This window comes from Astatotilapia calliptera, chromosome 22 (genome assembly GCF_900246225.1).
Source record: "Astatotilapia calliptera chromosome 22, fAstCal1.2, whole genome shotgun sequence".
In the NCBI taxonomy this organism is placed as follows: Eukaryota; Metazoa; Chordata; class Actinopteri; order Cichliformes; family Cichlidae; genus Astatotilapia; species Astatotilapia calliptera.
The window spans coordinates 22,056,255-22,078,082 of record NC_039322.1 but is presented as its reverse complement, the minus strand read 5'-3'; the positions used below and the strand labels follow the sequence as shown (position 1 = coordinate 22,078,082).

Here is a 21,828-nt window from a genome sequence, read left to right as displayed (position 1 = left end):
CCTAGCTAACAGTCCTGTACTTTTTTAGGCATCTCCGACCCTTTTTCTACTGCATAGTTTGCCATTGGTTGGTGTTAAAATTTTGTCGTTGTTGTAGAAGAAATCAGGATCTTCGTGGTCAAAGGTCGGACTGTTATAGACAGTGTTGTTGTTAATGTATGTTTGGGGGCGTTGAACCCCGGAACCTTCAGAGGTTTTTCAGGGTTCTCCCTGCCGGAATGTTATGTGTGGAACAGTTTCCTGTATGTGTGCGACTAGCTGCGGTTGCTTCTAAAAGTGGTCAGTAAACGTCCTAAAACTGGCACTTGAGTTTCCGAGCATTTTTATCCTGAGGTTATAACACCTTTTTGGCGACGAGGATAAAAGCCAAACGCGGACAGTTTTGAGTTTTTGCTACGGATTTTGCAGTCGGACTACCACTTCGCATCTATGGCTACGATCGGATCGCTCACGGAGTTTGCCGAGGGAGACGGCGACTGGATTGAATATGTCGAGAGGCTTGAACACTTTTTCTTGGCAAACGACATTTCGGACGAAGAAAAAAAAAGGTCAGTTCTTCTCAGTGCGTGTGGAGCGAGGACCTACAAGTTGATACGTAACCTGACGACGCCTCGGAAGCCCGGGGACTTCAGTTTCAAAGAACTGGTGACGTTGGTGCAAAATCATCACTGCCCGAAACCCTCCGTGATTGTTCAGCGGTTCAAATTCCACACTCATTCACGCAAGCCGGGAGTTTCGGTGGCTGCGTATGTGACGGAGCTGAGACAGCTATCAGAGCACTGTGAGTTTGGAGGCGTGCTGGATGACATGCTCCGCGACAGGTTGGTGTGTGGTATAAATGATGATGGCATGCAGCGTCGGTTGTTGGGGGAGCCCACACTGGACTTTAAGAAAGCTTTGGAAATTGCTCAGGCAATAGAAACGGCAGCTAATAACACTAAAGACATTCGGAAAGCTAACAACAATATGCACTCAACCGAGGTGCATCATGTATCTCGGAGTGTGAGGGGCAAACTGAGGGAGCTTTTGGAGTGTTACCGGTGTGGGGGGGCACACTTTGCCAAGGACTGTGTTTTCAAAGACAGTACCTGCCATAACTGCAAGAAAAAGGGGCACTTAGCCAAGAAATGCAGGGGCACTAAGGAGAAATCAAAGAAGGAATGGAAGACAAAACACAAACTAAACACTCATCACCTGCAGGGCATGGCACCTGAGGAGGATGAGTGTGTTTTCAACATGTTTAATCTGGTTGGCTTTAATAAGTGCTGTGCGGAGCCCATCTATGCCACTATCCAGGTAAATGGGAAGGAGCTACAAATGGAGGTGGATACAGGGGCTTCAGCTTCGGTGATCAGCCAAGCCACCTACCACAGCTTGTGGCACTCGGGCGGGGCACCAGCCCTCCAAGCGACTGAGATAAGCCTTAGACAGTACACAGGTGAATGCATTCCCCTGCTTGGTGCTATAGAGGTGCATGCAGCATATCAGGGTCAAGAAGCTGCAGCAACACTGCTGGTGGTGAAAGGGGAGGGGCCTAGTCTGCTGGGTCGTGACCTTCTGCAGAAAATCCGCCTGAACTGGAGGGAAATCAGGTATGTAACGGTAATAGCAGAGTTACTGGGAAAGTATGCAGATGTGTTCAAGAATGAATTGGGCACTCTCCGGGGCACCACTGTGAAGCTGTGTGTGGACCCTTTTGCCCGGCCACGCTTTTTCAAACCACGCACTGTACCATACGCCATGAAGGCCAAGGTGGAAGCAGAGTTGGAGAGACTACAACAGATAGGGGTCATTGAGCCAATAGAGTTCTCGGACTGGGCAGCCCCGATCGTACCAGTGTTGAAAGAGGACGGAGGGGTGCGTATATGCGGTGATTACAAACTGACAGTGAACCAAGCCTCTCAGCTCGACGCCTACCCTCTGCCTCGAGTGGATGACCTTTTTGCCACACTGGCGGGTGGTCGGACATTCACAAAGTTGGATATGAGTCATGCTTACCAGCAGTTGTTGCTGGATGAGGAATCAAAAAAATATGTGACAATAAACACACACAAGGGGCTGTTCAAGTACAACCGCCTGGTGTTTGGCGTTGCATCCAGTCCGGCTATCTTTCAGCGCACTATGGACAATCTTCTGCAAAACATTCCTGGTGTTGCTGTTTACTTGGATGACATTTTAGTTACAGGTAAAACAGAAGAGGAGCATCTGCGTAACCTTGAGCAGGTGTTGAAGAAGCTCTCAGAAGCTGGGTTGCGTTTGAAGCGCAGTAAGTGTGTTTTCCAAGCCCCTAGCGTGACATACCTGGGTCATCGCATTTCTGCACAGGGCCTGTCCCCACTGGAAGAGAAAGTGAGGGCAGTAAAAGAAGCCCCGAGTCCAAAGAATGTAGCTGAACTAAGATCATTCTTGGGCTTAGTGAACTATTATGGGAAGTTTTTGCCTGACCTCTCCAGCATGCTTGCTCCCCTGTACGGGCTGCTGCACAAAGACAGTCAGTGGAGGTGGTCCCAAGCACAGGAGAAGGCCTTCAGACAGGTAAAAGAACTGTTACAATCGGCACCACTCCTGGTGCATTTTGATCCGGAGAAGGAGGTGGTCCTGTCCTGTGATGCCTCCCCGTATGGCATAGGAGCTGTTCTTTCCCATCGTATGGAAGAGGGGGAAGAGAAACCGGTCGGATATGCGTCACGCACGCTCACAGCAGCAGAAAAGGGCTATTCACAGCTTGAGAAGGAAGGCTTAGCAATAGTTTTTGCTGTGAAACGTTTTCATCAGTACCTGTATGGCCGCCCATTTACTGTTGTTACAGACCATAAGCCCCTCCTGAGTCTCTTTAGTGAAACAAAAGGCATCCCACCCATGGCTTCAGCCCGGGTTCTGCGCTGGGCATTAACACTGTCGGCATACCAGTATCGCATTGTTTATAAGGCGGGACCTGAAAATGCGAATGCAGATGCTTTCAGCCGCCTCCCCCTCCCGGAAGTCCCCGACCAGTCGAACTTGCCCCCAGAAACTGTGTTTTTGCTGGACAAGCTGGCGAACTCTCCGGTCTGTGCTAAAAACATCAAAGCATGGACTGAACGGGATCCAGAGTTATCTCGGGTTAAACAGTGGCTGTTGCAGGGCTGGCCAGCAACAGTGGAGCAAGATCAGCTCAAACCGTATGCCAAGCGTCAGCAGGAGCTCAGTGTTCAAGATGGCTGCATCCTGTGGGGTTCCCGAGTCATTATTCCGCCTCCAGGTCGGTCACAGATCATTGAAGTGTTGCATGAGGCTCATCCAGGGATTTCTCGGATGAAAAGTCTGGCAAGGTCATTCGTGTGGTGGCCGGGAATGGACAGTGCCTTGGAAGACAAGGTAAAAGCCTGTTCTCAATGTCAGTCAAACCAAAAAATGCCACCACCTGCCCCACTCCACCCATGGGAGTGGCCTGGCCGTCCATGGTCCAGGCTTCATCTAGATTTTGCCGGCCCCTTTTTGGGCCACATGTTCCTGGTGTTGGTGGATGCGCATTCAAAATGGCTGGATGCCCACATAATGCCGACCATCACAGCCCCAGTCGTCGCAGACACACTCCGGAGAATCTTTGCAACACATGGATTACCAGAGGCAGTGGTCACGGACAATGGGCCCACGTTCACAAGTGGGGTTTTCCAAGAATTTATGGAGAGAAATGGGATCCGACATATCTGCACAGCACCCTACCACCCTGCCTCCAATGGCTTAGCGGAGCGCGCCGTGGAGACGCTGAAAGACGGTCTAAAAAAAATGCCAGGTCTTTCCATAGAAAAGAGGCTCTGCCGTTTCCTGTTTCAGTATCGCATCACGCCTCATACAACCACAAGCTTGTCCCCAGCGGAGTTGCTGATGGGGAGGAAGCCCAGATCTCATCTGGACCTTCTTCGCCCAGATGTGGGAGCCAGAGTCGCCCAGTCACAAGGTGGGCAGAAGGTGAGACATGGTCTACATGCCAGAGGCTGTGTTTTCAGGCAGGGAGACTGTGTGTATATCAAAAACTTTACGGGTGGCTCACGGTGGCTGCCTGGCGTCATTCACCACAGTTCAGGGCCAGTATCTTTTGTGGTGGAGTTGTTGGATGGCAGACAAGTTCGCAGGCACAAGGATCATGTGAGAGCCCGCACGGATGGAGCTGAGAAGAGGGTTCAGAGTGGTTCGCACGCACATGGTGGAGACAGGGCTGTGGACATTGTGGGGCCTCAGAGTGGTTCACCCGAAGGGGAAGTCGTGTCAGCAGCCCCTGAGATCGGGATTGGTTCTTCAGTATCACCAGAAGGGCTGGTGGAGCAATCTAAGTCACCTGAGCCGAACCCAGTCACAGGAGCTCAGCAGGCTCCTAGCCTAGAGAACCCAGCAGCAGGACTGAGAAGGTCAAAGAGGCAGCACAAGCCCCCTGATAGACTGAATTGTTAAAATAATGTGGTGTTGAATTCTCCCTCTCTTTTTGTACTTATGCATAATTGCTATGTTGTGGGTTTTTGCTTAAGGGGGGGGAAGTGTTATAGACAGTGTTGTTGTTAATGTATGTTTGCTGGCGTTGAACCCCGGAACCTTCAGAGGTTTTTCAGGGTTCTCCCTGCCGGAATGTTATGTGTGGAACAGTTTCCTGTATGTGTGCGACTAGCTGTGGTTGTTTCTAAAAGTGGTCAGTAAACGTCCTAAAACTGGCACTTGAGTTTCCGAGCATTTTTATCCTGAGGTTATAACACGGACAAATTGTAAACATTTATTAAACACAGTAGTAATTTTCATTTCATGAATACGTGTTTGATTTGAAACAACACTAAAGTGTTGAATTTAGGTACACAGTTTATGTTGGAAGTACACTAATGGAAATATCACAGTTAGGACACAATCCACATCGCGTGGCTGAGTTCACTGAGCGGGAAAATGGCCCAGCACCACTTCTTGGAGTCAAGGACTCTCTCGTGGAAGGAATGGGAAGGACCCTTCATCTTGACTCTTAATTTGGATTTTTGTTAGGCTTAATAGAAAAAAAAGGGCCTCGTATCTAAATTAAAAAGGCCCTGGTGATAAAATTAAATGATGTTATTTTTTATTTCTTTTTTACTATTTATGATTTTATTATATTATTAAGATTATTGTAAGATTTTTCCTGTAATTTCTCAGTTATTAGTGTTTACTCCACCTTGTTTTGAAATATCAGCCTCCAGTTTTCTGCTCATAGCATTCTGCATCACAGTTCACTGTTTAAATATTGCTTAAGATAAGATAACCTTTATTAGTCCCACATGTGGGAAATTTGTTAAGTTAGAGAGCAGAGGATAAAAGTGCAAAAGTAAGACTTTTAGTAAGATTTTTATTGCCCGCTCCTCAAGCAGTATTGAAGCATTCATGAGGTTTAACAATAAAGTCTGCTACAGGTCAGAGGAGATATGTCTTAGCTTGTATTCTTCTCTTAGAGAGCCAGTGGTTTAAAGGGCTGTGGTTATTCTCCCTTGCTGGGTTTGAAATCTCTCTGTCATTTCATTGTACTTATACACCTTCCTTTTCTCTCTCCTAGTCTCGCCTTGTATTCCTGAGACCATTTTGACATTTCTACCTTCTTTGTCACTGCTCCAGCTAAATGGAGCTGTGCACAGGAAATCCTCAGCACTTTCCTGGACACGTTTACTCTTGAGATAATCTTTTTTCCCTGTCCCTGGGTGCTGACCTCTTCTTTGCCGTAAGTGATGTTTATGAGTGATTGCGGGGCACTGATTTGATGCAGAGGTCACTACCCACTTTCACCAGGTATCCATTTTCCCTTCTGTCCACAGCGAGCTAAAAAGGTGTCAACAGCCCAGTTATTGGCTTGAAAGGCCAATTTATGTCAGAAACCTTCCATCCAATTAGGACACCCTACAATTACTTATCCTTGGCTACATGTTTTCCCACTGAGTAGCTGCGGATTTAAATGTAAGTATGTAGGAAAATTACACACTCTAACAGATTTGCAGAATGGCAAAACGAGGTTGAGATAGACTGGTGTGCAGGTTGGAAATAGATGTTGGCCAGCCTGAAAGAAGATGGAGAGAAGGTGGGAAGGAGCAGAGCGAAGGAGTAGATGTGTTGTGCATCAGTGAGGTGAGAAATTGCAAGAGCTGCACAGATGGCATGCTGGCACCTTCATCAGGCTCTCACTCTATCAGTCTTACTTGCTCTGGCATCACTGCCACATGACATGACCTCCTGAGTTTGCTTTCATATTGCTGTCTATAATTGGCAATGTTTAGCATTTGCTACTCTAATAAGCATTTGCTTTTGATATACCTTGACATTAAATGTGTATTATCATTTATTAAGTTGTATTCTTTTATAAAACAAGTAATCCACATGACCAAATATTACTGCGCCACCTATTTATACTGATCATATATGTTACAGAAAAGAACACTCTTTTTCTGTTGGGTATGAGGAAACTACAAAATAGACAAGAAATAATAAAATGATAAGAAAAACGAAAACAAAACGAAACTAAAAAACCACCTTAATAAATGATGCCAGCTTTCACTAAGTTTCTCTAAAATGGGGAAAAGAGCGCCTCTGAATAGAAATTTATGGTAATGTTCTGCTAAAGGCAACTGTGTCATGCACGCCAAGCCTACTGCAGAGTTTCGCCTCATCAAAACACAGCAAAACATTAAACCACAGTGGTGGTGTGTTGAACACCAGTGCTGTGTGATACTGCAAACTTTGGTATCGATCCAATTCCATAAAAGTGCAGGGGCAGTATTGCTGATACCAATACTTAGTGTATCTGTGTGCATAGTGTAAAATGTGCGTTTGATTGATGAGATGGATTATCATTAATTTCACATTCTAAACACTTCTTATTGACACAGCTTTCAGCTTTTTAGGTATTTTAGAAACTGGGTTGTAAATAGTCTCTAAAACACTTTGGGTCAGTTTCTGTTGTTTAAATGTGCTTTAGGATATAAATAAAATAGATGTGAAAGTCAAAACAAATAGTTTCAGACATTTTTCATAATGTACGTTTAGGTATTCTTTTCGAGGATAGAAAAGCATTGATCCTAGTATCAATCTGATACAGATACCAACACTGGCACCGATACTATTGAAATTTTTATCAATCCAACCACCTCTATTAAACACCATGTTATGTTATACTGTATAAGCAATCAAATCTTACTGATTGTGTCCACCTCAGATTCACTGTACATAGTTTTCAGCTTGAATGTTTGCCTATAGTTTATTAATAACTTCATGCCTTTTGGACTAAATGGAGATAAACTGGTGAAACCTGAGAAAAAGTTAGACAAACAAAGACTCATGAAGATTGACTTTGGATGTTCAGAAGTTGTCTTCTCAATACACCATTTCTAATGGGGTTCTTTAAAACAGTATGTTTTTTAAGGAAGAATTTTGGGAAGTCCTGCCCCTGTGTGAGATTATTTCAGGTTGGGTCGCAGTGGTGAAGACGAGCCAACCAGCACGGACTATGCTGCATACATTTGTCTCAAGAAAGTTGTGGCTACATTTGTGTCAAACTGCGTGCACCTCATCTCTGCTCATTCAGCTACTCTATGTGTCATCAGGTCTCAAATCTCCTAGCAACTAATTTCCTAATAGCTTATACAGAAATTTAGATTGTTAACTACTCTAATTGTAAAGGTCTCTTGAACACACCAGGTGCCTTCTTTCCTGATGAGTTAATGTCCACATGGCCACAGATCAAAATACTATTGACCCTGGCTGGCTTTATATGATCTGTTTCACCTGTTACAATTTCACTTTCTCCACAACAAACTTTCCAATTTATTAAAATAATAATAAATACCTTTACTGACTGATATATATAGAGCGAATAGCGAGGGTGGCAGAATGTAAGAATTTAATCGCTCACAACGTAGCTACAATAACTTCTATCACCAGTAGCTCTTTTTAAGTTGTTTTTCTTTTTGATTTTGAACCCTAATGCTGCCATAAATAATATACGCTGGTGACAGGTTAGTGTAAAAAATAGTCATTCTGCTGAAACCTTGACTTCAGCATATCAACTTTAAAAGCCTGTGTCTTTTAATACTTCCTACCCCTCGCAAGTGTCATTGTGCTGAGATTTTCAAGACTGCTTACTTGAAGTGTCACAGGTTCTAATGTTTAGGCTGATCAGACTATTAGTCTTGTGTAAGCCATGTGTCAGAATGATATGTGTTTTGGTTAAATTTGATTTGAAGGCAACCCTGTTCTGTCTGCTGTTTAGTGTTCTTGCAGAGTAGCGCGGTGCTGACAGTGGTGAGGAAGACATACTGTAGAGTGGCCTTTCTTCCTCTTACCTCATCTCTCTCTTCGCTCCCTCTCCCTCTCCATAGGAGAAGAGCAGATGCGTAGGCAGCACTAAAGCAGCAGCTGATTGTGTTTGTGATGTTTATCGCTCCCCTAGCTGCTGAAGATTTACAGTAAATATCTCCTTTACTGCTCACACCGGGCTCTGCATTTGCACCGGTGCACCGGTTCCCCTCCTATATAGCTTTGCCCACCCACAGTCAACTCGAGGCCTGTTAACTACAGCTTGCGTCGTCTGCCTTGTGTGGATCTGGCTTTAAAAGAGCCCTCCTGCATGGACGTCATGCCATTAATAGCAGAAACTTGCAGTGACTCGTAAAATCCTGACGATTTTAGCTGTAATTATAGGAGCAATCTCTTTTTTATCCCCTGCACACAAACTTTGTGGCAAAAATCCAGGTGAAATTATCATAATGTTGTTCCTCATTGATTAGCTGGCGTGTGGGTGGAGGGGAATGGAACCATTGCCTCCGTTGCTGGATAGCTTGCATTTGAAATCATGTTATTTGTATTCAGGGAAGGAGTGAACTTTAACCACAATTTGCACATAGAAACGAAATCCTGCTCTCGCTTGGGCCTTTTGTGAAGTGACACATGGAACTGGAGCAGAAAGCAGATGAAAAAGTTGTTAAAGCTTGTGTATGTGTGGGCAAGGCCAAGAGGGCAGACGCTTTTTAATTATTATGAACATTGCTTTTGTTTTTCTTCTTCTTCTCTTGTGTGAATAAGTATATTCTAATGTAATAAATAATCTCATGTTTTGTGTCACATGGGTTTTTAAAATCTATTTGATGTAAAAATGTCTATGAACCACTGAATTACAGTAGCTGATGTTGGAAAGAGGAGTGACTGAGGATTTTATGATAAGATCAAGGTGCTCATCTTCCTTTTGGCATTTGTTCAAGGTAGCTTTTTTTTCATCATGGATCAACCATGTTTTCATTTCATGCTTGTAGCCACGCTCCTGATTCACCATTACCATCTCAGCCAGTCTGTTATCATACCTCATGGAGCACAGGGGTGAGTTGGGTAGGAAGGGTTGTTCACATAAATGTGAATGATACGGAAACTATCCGTCCTGGGGTGGAAGAGAAATGGTAGGTTTCCTTGATTGAAAAGAGGATGTGAGTTGATGGAGGGATGAAGCGATAAAGAAAAAAATGCAAGTTGTGAGAAGAGGGGCGTGATGGAGCACACGGCCTTCCTGGAGTCCGGGTCAGCCGCTGAACTCCTAAAGTGCCCGTTTGATCGTGATGTGTCAAGGATGTGGGAAGAGCGAGAGAGCGAAGGCAGGGAGAGCTGGGGAGAAAGATGGCACAACAGCCAGAAAAAAAAAAGCTCATCGTTTGGCACCAGATTGAGTGATCTGTTTCAGGAACTGGTGAGCATGTGTGTGTGTGTATGTGCGTGCTTGTGTGTGTGTGTGTGTGTCTTAACTCCATTTCACGCGCTGTCTCTCACCCATCACTCCTTATGGGTATGTGTTGTATTGCTTAGCCCATGGATTTGACGGACAGCACATCAGTGAGCCGCATTGATCTGGTGGGGAAGGGGTTTGGTGGGAAGACGTGGGCAGAGGGAGGAGGGAGTTGGAGTTTGGTGTCACAGACAGAAAGATGGAGGATAGTATCAGACATGCAATCTCACAACCAGGGACCCTGGCGAGGAGGGATAGGTCGGGGCCATCCATCTCTCTGCATTACCCTCAGCCACAAGGACATTAAGCCAGAGGGATAAGGGTCTGTCTGGGGGTGTTTAAAGCTATGCCTGGTTATCTCTCTGCGGGGACCACAAGGCTAGAAGCCAGTGTTACACCCAGGCAGATGGTCACTTTTCCTTGAAGTCTGTGAAAGTATGAGAGATGCAGAGGTCAAGTGCACAGTCGCACGGTTTATATGTGCTCTTATAAGTTTCAGTGGGCTCTCTTATCCCCACTTTTATGCTTGAACGATGTTTTTAAGATCAATACTTTTTGTCAAGTTTTTAAAGCTAAGGAAGTGAGTGTAACAAGTTTCTGAGTTGTCTACGGTCAAATATCTATGACTAACACTATGGTCAAATAAAAATAAGTTTGTCTTCCCACAGTCAAATCCTGTTAGAGTGAAAAGCTAAAGTAACTGTGACAGAGGGAAAATTTATAAGAGAGAGGGGACAATTTTTTAAAAGTATTTCGGGTTACATTCAATAAGAATAATGATGATTATCATTGTCATTAAGCAGACCAGCGTGCATTTTTGTTCCACTTCCCTAGAACATCCACAGAACTTTGATTTATCACCATACTCACCATCTGCTTCCTTCATACTTGGACATTTTTCAGTGGAGTGAAGGTTGTTTGGACCTCACGCGAACAGTCGACTAGCAGCACTGTTATAGCACAGAGGAGAGAGTTTAGAGACCTCACAGAATCCATACATCAGGTGTGGCTTGTTCACTCTTTCTGCAGTGTTAATGGCATGCTCACACATGTAGTTTTAGGAGAGTAAGTCCAACAAAATGAAAGGTGGAGGTAGAGAGAAGAAAGGTTTGGGGCTAAATACTGAAAAATAACTTCATTCTGTGTGTCAAGTACACACATATGCACATATCTATTTATACTGCATGTATTCAGTAGAAAGAGTTTTATTTTCTATTCTTGTATTTTTTGTGAATAGTGAGATTGCTTTCTTTGCTTTTCCTTGCACTGAATGGGACAACATGTAATTTCATTGAGCTTGTGACATAATCACTGATTAAGCCTTCCTATGTGGAGTCTGCAAATTCTCCCTGTGTGTGGGCTCTTACTGGGTACTCCAACTTCCTCCCAATCCAGTAAGGTTGGATATAGGTTAAAAAACTCAACAAATACTTGTTGTGAATGGTGTCTGCCTCTCTGTGTTAGCTCTGCAATAGACTAGCAACCTAACCTGCCTCTTGCTCAGTGACAGATGGGATAGGGTCCAGCCTCCAAGTCACCCTTAACGGGCTAAGTAATTGAGAAAATGGATGGATGAATCCATATTTATATCATTTTAAAACCCACATAATCATTTAAATCATTTTGTTGTTGATTTTCTTGCACAGCTTGTACACTTGTGCAGAGTCTTCCCACACTGACTCATATTTTGAGTGTAAATCTGACCAAATGCACAACAAACAACACCCGTTCTAAAACGTTCTATACAAAGATTTATAAAGATCATATTGCTTTAGTATCATTTAAGTCAGAGCTTTTTCTAAGCTAAACATAAAGCTAGAAATCTGATATCATGACAGCTTCAATCATCACAATAGGATGGAGTCAAATTCCCAGCATTATTATAGCAACTGCTATTTTGCCGTGAATCCCATTTACGGCAGTCTAGAACACAATAGTGCTCAAAAAAGGGAGAAGAGAACAAGAAATACTTAAAAAAGGAGCAATAAAAGTTCACATGAGCAGGTTTGACTTTGAAACTTGTCTGTGGGGGAACAGCCTCATAACTAATGAGTCCTTCAAATACTTTAGCCAGCAACAGACTAGCATGATGAATGGAATTGTAGTTTGGGAACTCACTGACTCATCTGGACACTAACATTTAGTTCAACTTATGGTGTCATTGTGTGTGTAGGTGGGAAAAAGTTGTATAACCTCTAACTCTCATTTGCCACTTGGAAGCAAAAATCAGCTTCACACTTGTAGGTCTTCTCAGCTGACACAGAGAGTATCCAGACAAATGTGGTGTCCCTGTTACAAATGAGTCTGAAGCTAGTATGCTGCCATGAGAGAGAGATAAAAAAGGACCGTTCAGATGAGACGAGGATTTGGGTGTCTAGGTACACCGTGTTTTTCAGTCTCAAAGAAAAGTCTGTTGGCCCTTGATGGTTGGCTGGATGGTTGATTGGTGCCGTGTTTCACCAATCAATATTTAATGCTATCAAGCTGATTAACAGACACAGATAGGCAACATTCAGCTGCTTGTGAGAACACCCACAAATGAGTGTACGTTCAAGAGAGAAGGTAAACACAAAAGCCTTCACTATCATCCTCCTTTTTATGAGAAGCAAAACGCAAGGTTAAGTTGCTGGTGTAGTTGCTCATGAATGAGCTTTGCCGGAAGTCATTTTCCAGACATTAGCACACATTCACGATTGCCACATTTTCACTTCTCTTGCTAAAGCTTTTTTGCAATTAGACCAAAATTAAGTGAATTGTTCGATGCTAAATGGTTGGTTTAATCTGGACAGAAGTATGAACTGAGCGCAGCTTTTTCTCGTACATCTAAAACGATCTGCATAATAAGCATCCCAATGTCACTTTCTGAGAATATTGAGATGCTCATAATAACCCACAGATGTTCAGTCTGTGTTAATTGTGATTATAAAAGTTACAATGGAACAGAGGAAGCAGATGACCTTTTTATTTAGTGAACAATAAAAAAACACTGGGATAAATCTTGTGGCATGCTGTTCTCCTGGGTTACTGGGATGTACTGTTGAGTTACAGATAATTTACCAGCAGATTGGATTTCTTTTAAAGGCCCAGCTGGTAACGAATGGGTAAGGGAGACACTGACTTTTGTGTGTGTGTGTAAATCCATCTCTGATGCCTAGTGGTCACATTTTTGGCAGCTTTGATAACAAACCAGTGGGTCACAAAGCAGTTTCAGAACTCTTGTTTTATGGTTCTGTTTATCGTACTTATCGGCAGTGAAACAACACAGTTCTCAAAGCGCCGTTCCCTTGCAGTGAGAGCTGCTCTCTTTCAGATACACAAGCGAGCACCCTGACATGCAAATGCACGAGTGTGCCCCGCATTCATTCACATACACAAGCTACATGCACCCACTGTGAGACCAATGAGGGGAACAGCAGCCCATCCATTCCATTTCATGGTGAAGCCTGCTGGCTGTGAAGGCAGTGTGTGTTCACGTTGGTAAGTACCTTATTGGCAATTTTCGCATTTTTGTCCTTGCAGTGAGTTTGTGTACGCCTGCTGGGTGTCTTTACTTACATCACTGTGTCTCAGTATGCATATGTAGATGCAGCTGCCTTTGTAACGCAGCTCAGCACTGCTGTGATCCAGAGTGTGTCAGAGCTTTGGTAAACTTTCATAGCAAAACAGAGCGATAGTGGGGTTTCAAGGGGCCCCAACAAAGGCAGCATCAAACCTTCTTGGTAGGTGGATGTGTTGTTTGAGCGAAGCAGGCAGCCACGACTGAAAGAAAAACCATGCACGGTGCGCGCGCGTGTGCATATTCATGCACGAGTTCTGCTGTTTGCCCTCAAAGCACCGAGGATCTCTGCCGTGTCAATAACAATGAGAGCAGCCAAGATTTTAATGGAAATATAATCTCTTTCCTGTTTGTTCTTTCTCTGGCACACAATGTATTTAGTGTCCTGCTGCAACTCAGCACAGAGAGAAGCGAGGGGTGAAAAGGGAAGCTGAAATTGATTAGCTAAAGGACAGCTTGTTAGTGAGAGAAAAGAACAGGTAAGAGGGGGAACAAGTGATATGATGGAAGCAGAGATGGTCCTGAGCTTGTTGGGGCCTTAAGCAATATCCTACTTAGGAACCTTCCTAACTGACCTATGAGCCGTGTAGACCATTTACTCCAGCCACAGAAAAGCACTTGTTCCATCTAGGAATGAGCATCTATACAGAACATGATGGGGTGAAAACAATACTCTGTATAATGTTAAGATAAGTAAATAGTAACATTAACATGCAGTTATTAAGATGTTGTAAACATATTTAGTGTATAAAAAAAGCAGAAAATATAGTGTAACTGAGCTTTGGCTTTACTCCCTGCTAATTTGTTCAAGCAGCTTTGTCTATACAGTGTAAGCATAATCCCATAGGCTATGGCTGGGTTTGTGTTAGTGTTTGCTGAGGCTGGATGTGGATCTGCTGAGTCTGATTGTACTAGGTAATGATCCAGCATCTCCTCTACAAACCTACGCGTCAAATACATAATCACAGACAGCAATATTATTAATCATAACTTGTCATCAGATAAGACTAACCTAACTGTGAGTTTATACTTCTTTACAATAATTATTAAATAATGCTATTTCTAAGTTTCTCTTTTTCAGCTATTTTAATTACCGTATTAAGTACTTTTTAACAAATAAATAGCAGCAGTATTCTCCGCTGCCTCTCTGGTGAGCTGCTCCTAACTTTAAACTCCTGGACTGACTTCAACCAAGGATGAATAGAAGAACAAGGTATACTGTCACTAGCTGCAGGCTAAGATGGTGGAAAAAGAGTTTGTCTGGCTGCAGTTTCCTTCTAAAGAAGCTTCTGAATAATAGTGAAGGTTGCCATAATAAAAACCTGGCCAATGAGCCAGCTACACAAGACACAAAAAGCCCAAGTTAGCTGGTTAGCGATGAATACGCTTTTAAAATAAAAGCTGAGGGTATTGTTGTAAATCAGTCACATGGTGTTGCTGTTTCAGACCAATGAAAAAAAAAATCTAAAGTAAGCCAAATATACCAGGATGCCCTGCCAAAGTACTCTACTGTATCTATGGGAAACACTGCTGTACTGTGTCAGACATATAAATGGTAAAATGTAAATGGCCTGTATTTATATAGCGCTTTACTAGTCCCTAAGGACCCCAAAGCGCTTTACATATCCAGTCATCCACCCATTCACACACTGGTAAACACAGTCCTGTCATATGCAGTGGCGGTCCTAGCCTGTTTGGCGCCCTGGGCGAACACTCCCTCTGGCGTACTGAATTTCACCAGAGAAACATACACACACACATATGAAGAAAGAGAGAGTATGCATAGAATGCAAATGGCTACCAAACAGCCATCATAATTCGTCATACAATGAGAACAGGACAAATCAACAACTGACAATGACTAATTAATATTAAAATCTGTAACATAATGTTTGGAGTTTAGTCTGTTACTGTTACTACTTTTACCATTTCTTCTTGGAGCAACTGTAACCCACATAATTTCCTTAGGGATTAATAAAGTATTCTGATTCTGATTGTTTCAGGATGACCTGCCATTATCCAATGACACATCTGCTTACCTGTATCTTTTGCTCGTTTCTCCTCCACTTCTTTTCTCTTTTTTCTAACCTGAGGACCTGATGGCTTTGACCTTTTCTTGTCCATCTTCCATTGGTTTTAATTTTGCACTCCAGTATGAACACCCATCCCCCTAACCCGAGGATCACCACAACATACTGTAACCTAACAGACCTACACCTTAGTTTGCAGATTCACTTTGTCTAGGGTTTATTTCTGGGATTTCATACAACCCAGGATTCTATACACAATGGGCTTGGATTTACAACATTATTACCCAGTCCTAATGTGTATATGTGTATATATATTTTCTTACTCTTCTTATATTTATTGTTTGTTTACTTGCACTGCTGTAACTAGAGCCTTGTCGTCTCGTCTCCATATATACTGTATACTGTATGTAGCAGAGATGACAATAAAGTTTACTTTGACTTTAGCAGCGAGCAGGCGCACCGAGGGCTCTCGTGCTCACGCGCTCACTTTTCGCATACAGAGTTTCGAAAAAACATCGGTGCAAATTATAAGTCTGTATCATCATGTCTGGTGTTTTCGTGTTTGTTGGTTTGTTTTTATTTTGTTTTATTTTGCGAGTTGGTTATTAGATGCTTCTCCAGCCAGCCAGAGAATCCCCCGCTGCCCCCTGTGCCACAAGCAGCAGGCACACCTCGCAAACGGAGAGCGCCCTTACTCCCAGCAAATGGGCGATAGAAAACCGATCGGTGGGGGCAGCATGAGTACGAGCAATTTTTTTTTGCCAATGCCCGTGATGCCGCCCCCAACCACGATGCCGCCCTGGGCAACCGCCCGTGTCGCCCGTATCAAAAACCGCTACTGGTCATATGCACACCTTTACCAAGCTGCAGTTAGTGAACACCATTGGATAGTTTATCACACAATGTTTTTCACTTTCATTAATCACAAAGTTGTAGAACACAGCATGATGGGAATTAGTAAGCAAGCAACAACACACAGGCCAAGAACTGCACTGCCCATCTGAGGCTCCACCTACAGAGTGGTCAGTGAAGCTCATCCCTGCTAGCAAACCATTGCAGTATCCAGTAGTACACCAACTACTGGAGACTCTTGTCCTGTCTGGCAGCTTTTGCAAAGAGAATTATGATCTGAATGTGCTGTTGTGCCAAACACATTTTGCTTTTCCAAGATCAGCTCTATAAATTCTCTATAGGCTCCTCTTGTCCAGGTGTTTCTTTTATTTGTTTATTTCTTCTTTCTATTTGTGTTATTACATTATATTTCTGGTACACAGTATGAAAATGTCCAAGGCAGGACAGCCAAGAAATAAAATGGGGAGGGAGAAAATAGGGAAGAATTAATAAAAGGATAGTGTACAAATAGAAATCCACAATATTTCGCCAACTGCTACACCTGTAAGAAAAATAAACATACAACACCTGGAAACCTGGAACACAAAAAGTCAGCAATGCACAGATACATAAATCAACAATCTTCTTGTGGTGTGTGAGTGTGAGAGAGAAAGCGAGAGAGAGCAAGCGAGAAATTGTCGAGTGTGTATATGTCTTTGTCAAAAAAGGTACCTGAAAATGAGGGTGGAAAGCCGCAATTACCCCTCCCCCGGAGCCAGAGGCAGATAGAGATGGAGAACCGGCCAAAGTCTGGGAGTCCCAGACGACCAGGGGCAATGGACACCCTGGAGATCAGGGTCCAAGGGCTCCAGGTGCCCAATAACTGCCCAGTACCCAGCAGAGCCCCCCTTGATATGGAAGAGGTCCAAGCCACCCCGGACCACCAAGGGGTTGAAGGATGAACCTTTACAGCAGTAAAGCACTGCTTTTTCTTTGAAGGCAAACAGCCTGTATTTCTAGTTTGTGGTGTACTTTTAGTTTTACTACTCCTCTGTGTTTAGTTGTGAGTGTCTGCAGACAAACAAAGGAGACGGTGACCAAAGCAATTGCAAGGAGGCTTTTGGTGCAGCAAGCTCTTTGATACCAGTTTCTCCCAACAATATCCCAGCAGCATTTTTCTCTGGTGATCAGAGGTTGCTAGGGGGTCTCTGGGCCTGTGCAACTGAGGCCTAAGAAGAAGAAGTCAGACTGACATGTGACAATGACATGAAAGTGTGAGGTGACTCTCAAGTAAACCTATATTTACACTTAGCCCCTGAGGCAGCTGATTTACAGAATAAACAACTCATGTAATAATCATTAGGTTCAAGATGATGCTAGAGAATTACAGTTTACAAGTTTTTCTCTAAGGAAGAAAGGTTTATGTGTAAGGAGACTAGAATAGAACCCATAAGCATCCAGTTCATGTCTGACTGTCTTGACATTATATTTCACACTATCCCAGCTTGTCCACTTTCACCTCTTCACAGATGCTTTTATTATGGCATTGCACCCTTCACTATGTGACACACATACTCATACAAGTAGAACCAATGATCCTTTCCTTGGCCTCTGCGATACCAAAGACCTCTTTGCCAGGAGATAACGAGTTCCTCTAGAAGAGTGAGAGAGACAGGGTAGAAGTGAGATACAGAGAGATGAGGCCACTGATAGGGGGGAGAGAAATAACACTCAGCAGTGCATGACTCCCCCAGTCTTCCTGTGACTAATAATGTTGTCCTTAAGGTGGCATGGGGTATTCTTCCTTTAGTTTGTCTTCCTTCCTTTCTTCCGCTCGCCCAAGGATGTGCTCTGTAGTGTGCAGGTGTGTGTGTGTGTGTGTCAGTATTTATTCTCCATCTGAGCATTTCCCTGGAAACTTTAAGTTACAAATTTTTACCAAATAGAGAAGTTAATTATTTCACTTCTCTTAGTCTAGTCTTCTCTTAGATTCTCTTAGTCTAATAAATGACTAAAGACTTTTTGCAACTCATGTCAGATGTGTTGATTGGGCTGTTACTATTACTAGACTATCATATAGTTGATGTGCTTGGGGCAGATTGTATGTGGGGAAGCAATAAAGTTTACTAGATGGTTCGATCCCTGTGATACTAAAGCTACACAGGGTCATCAGTACTTTAGAAAGAGTGAGTCTTTTAAAGGCAGGCCAGAATTACACGTTTTAGAACTCATCATTCTATCATTTATCGGTCATAACAGCTACAAATAACATACTACATTGTTAGTCATACGCTGCAGTAAACCTCTGCTTCACTGTGCTGTATTTTCTCTGGACTCTGGCTCATAAAAAAAACGCTTCACTTCTGACAACGGGTTATAAAATCTGAGGAAATCAATAATGTCATCTATGCGTATATACTGCAAAATCAGTTTGGGTGTCTGAAGTGCCATCCTCAACTCTGATAGCTGACTGAGCTGCAGTGATGCCCCTGATTGAGTCTCTCTGGAGGCACAGAGAGGAATGTAAAACATCTTTCCATGTTTTGGTATTCTGCCATCAGCTAAAACCGAAAGGCAAGGACTGAGCAAACTAAGCTTGCTACACCGAAACAGGAAGCAACAGAAGGTATAGACATGTTTATTTCATTAAAATGAAGTGAAATATCTACATCATCAATTCTTAAAACAGGAATCTTAGTCAACACAATCTCCAGGGAGATGTGATATGGGAGTTCCATTAACAGATGAAAACAAATGGGCTGAAATTGTAATGTTCCACTCACAACAGTGACAGGATGTCTTGGATATATTTTTCTGCTTTGAATACTAATGTACAGCAGGGATGAGCCGTTTCCGACTAGCAGCGAGAAGTACACTTCAGAATGTATGTGGGATTTCGCAACTTGTAGTCGTGCTTGTGCTTCAGATAAACATTAAATCACATAACAAAAAGCAGCCTCCTCATAGATTGCTCATTCGGGGGGCCTCGATGAGTAAAACCTTGACTTGAACTGTTTGAAGTCAGCAGAGTTTATCTTACTCTTCTTTACCTATAATTAGTCCTTGGGGGGTAAATAAACTCAGCTGCTTGTGATTCTCTGGTTGTTATGCTAAACTGTAAGTAGAATACAGTGAAAAACTCTCCATCAACATTACAGTCCCTGCAGCTGCTAAAATCAACCTTACCTTTCTACTTACAGAGAGTGAGAGAGCTACAACCAGCGTGGCTATGTCATGGGGGTTATGTTCACCTTGGCTAATGCCAAGATGGACATAAGTGACGTTCACTCACTCATCAACCTGTATTGGACTCTTTTCACAAAGTTTTACAGCCTCCTCCAGAGTAAATAGTCATGGAAGTGTGGCATATTGGTAGCTGAGGTAAACAGCGGACTGACTGGCTGTATGAACTGATGAACGCCAGCCAGAGTGTTTGAGGGGACTCGTGGGTAAAAACAGAAAATGTCATGGTCCTGGGCCATGTTGGCCCAGTGTTCTTAGTTTTCTTGTATGTTTGTATTTTGTTCCTTGCTTAGGCCATGTTTTCTGAGTTGCCCTGTTGTGTTGTTCCCTAAGTGTTTTCCCTTCATGGCTTTTACCCCCTGTGTGCCCCTCTGTGTATCTGTGAGCCCTCGTCTCTCCTTATGTTTTATTCCATGTTTCCCCTGCCCATTATGTCTAAGTTCTCCCCGTGCTCTCTCTTCCCCCTGTGTGCCCTCTATGTATTTATGAGCCCTCGTCTCCCTTTGTGGTTGTTTCATGTTTCCCCAGCCCGTTATGTCTGTGTTTTCCCCGTGCTCTCTCTCCTCCTGTCTGAACCTCTGTGCACTTCCTGTTTACTTTGTGACTCTCACGCCCGTACATGTCATGTTCAGTTCACCCCGCCCTGTCTCGTTATGATTATCAGTGTCACCTGTGTTCCCCGTGTGTTCCCACTTTCCTCGTTAACCCTCTGTGTATTTCTGTCTGCGTCTCCCTCTGTTCAGCGTGACGTCGTCCCTCATGCTGTGTGGATTTCCCTGTGTTCCTTGGTGAGCTTTATGTTAGTTTTTCCCAGTCTAGTTTTGTATCGCCTATCATCTTCTGTTACGCAATAAAGCTGCCTTTTGAGTTCATTCCCTCGTGCCTGTGAGTCCTGCATTTTGGGTCCTACTCCTGCCTGCCGCACAGCGATTCCTGACAGAAAATATCACAAATATCACAAAATAGTTTTATTCCTGATTTATTGTTGATGTTATTCAAACATCCATCCATCCATTCGCTTCCGCTTATCCTTCTCAGGGTCGCGGGGGGCGCTGGAGCCTATCCCAGCTGTCACAGGGCGAGTGGTGGGGTACACCCTGGACAGGTCGCCAGTCCGTGTTATTCAAACATGTTAGAATATACTGTGTGCAAAACAGTAGTAGAAACACCCTGACCACCCACGGCCATTATGGGGAAACTCAAAGTTGCCAGCCATGGCTGTTATGTGTTTGGTTTACAAAACATCAGGGATACACTGCTCATAAAACTTGAGGCTTCAAATTTTTAGTTCACTCACCTATGGTAGTATCACTGTGCCATCACCGTAGAGTATATACTGAATCTGTCAAATAAGTCAGCCCCTCTGCCCTGCAACCACTGTAATCGTCTCATGCTGGCCCTGGATGTTTAAAGCACTTTTTATTTAGCTGCACTGGCAGAGCCAGAGACTACAACCACTTCATTTATACCGCCTATGATATCCTCTGTTTTCACAGGGTCAAGACTTGGGTAGAGCCCCTGAGAACAGAGTTTTCCTTTTTGTCTTTAACATGCTTTTTTCTGCTCTTAAATCATCTACCCTTCTGAGACAGTAGGTCCAAGGGAAATCAGATTCTGTGAATTGGTTTTCAAATCTCCTCTGTCCTCAGGCAATAAAAAATTACAAAGAACCACCAGATGGTACTACTAGAAGAAGACGTGTCTAAAGCCCTGGCAAGGTTACCACTTTGATTGCATTAATACAGACTTTCATCGAAATAGACCACCACTCAATGTCACTCTTAAGCTTTCAAGTGTTTTGGAGAAAATGAGAGTCAAGGTAAGAGATTACTTGAGGTATGACTCTACAACGTTGCCATTTTAGCAATGTTCCTGGTAGTTTTCTTTTACCATATGTCTTTTACTATATGATAAGAGCTCTGATGGTACTTTATTATAAAACGTGGTCACATCTAACGGCTACACCAATCTCTTACATTGAAGGTAGGAGAACTTGTACTCAAATCGTATAACCTCCTTTGCCTTGAAAAACCTCCAATAGACATTTGATGTAGCAGTTGAAAAGACCAATGGTAAGGAGGAATTCACGGCAATTTCTCTTTGAAACTGCTTCAGTTCATCAATATTTAACACATGTCTTGATTTGAACATCTGTCTTCAAGTCATGACACGGCATCTCAGGTTAAAATACGAAGTTTTTCTTTCCTGTTTCAATGCCTGAATTTTTTAACGATTGTGTTGTTGTGATTTAAGTTGTTGTCTGTTGCTTCAACCAACCTCTCTGAAGCTTGAGATCATGGACTGATGCCCTGACATTCTCCTGTTAAAGTTATATATGCAATTTGGAATTCAGTGTTCTCTCAATGAGCCTTGTGATAGACTGGCAACTTACCCTCTCTCTCACCCTTTGCCAGCTGGGATAGGGT

At 43.3% G+C, this 21,828-nt stretch overlaps 1 protein-coding gene across 1 annotated transcript; it reads left to right on the top strand.

Moving 5' to 3' along the window:
• The first annotated feature begins 413 nt into the window (after positions 1 to 413).
• LOC113015260 (uncharacterized protein K02A2.6-like) lies at positions 414 to 4,431 on the top strand. Its single transcript, XM_026157208.1, has one exon. The coding sequence runs from the start codon at positions 430 to 432 to the stop codon at positions 4,429 to 4,431; it is 4,002 nt and encodes a 1,333-aa protein (XP_026012993.1). The 5' UTR covers positions 414 to 429.
• The last annotated feature ends 17,397 nt before the right edge of the window (positions 4,432 to 21,828 follow it).

Excerpts from the sequence above, each read along its gene's own strand:
- LOC113015260 (XM_026157208.1), top strand. The coding sequence starts at position 430 with ATGGCTACGATCGGATCGCTCACGGAGTTTGCCGAGGGAGACGGCGAC.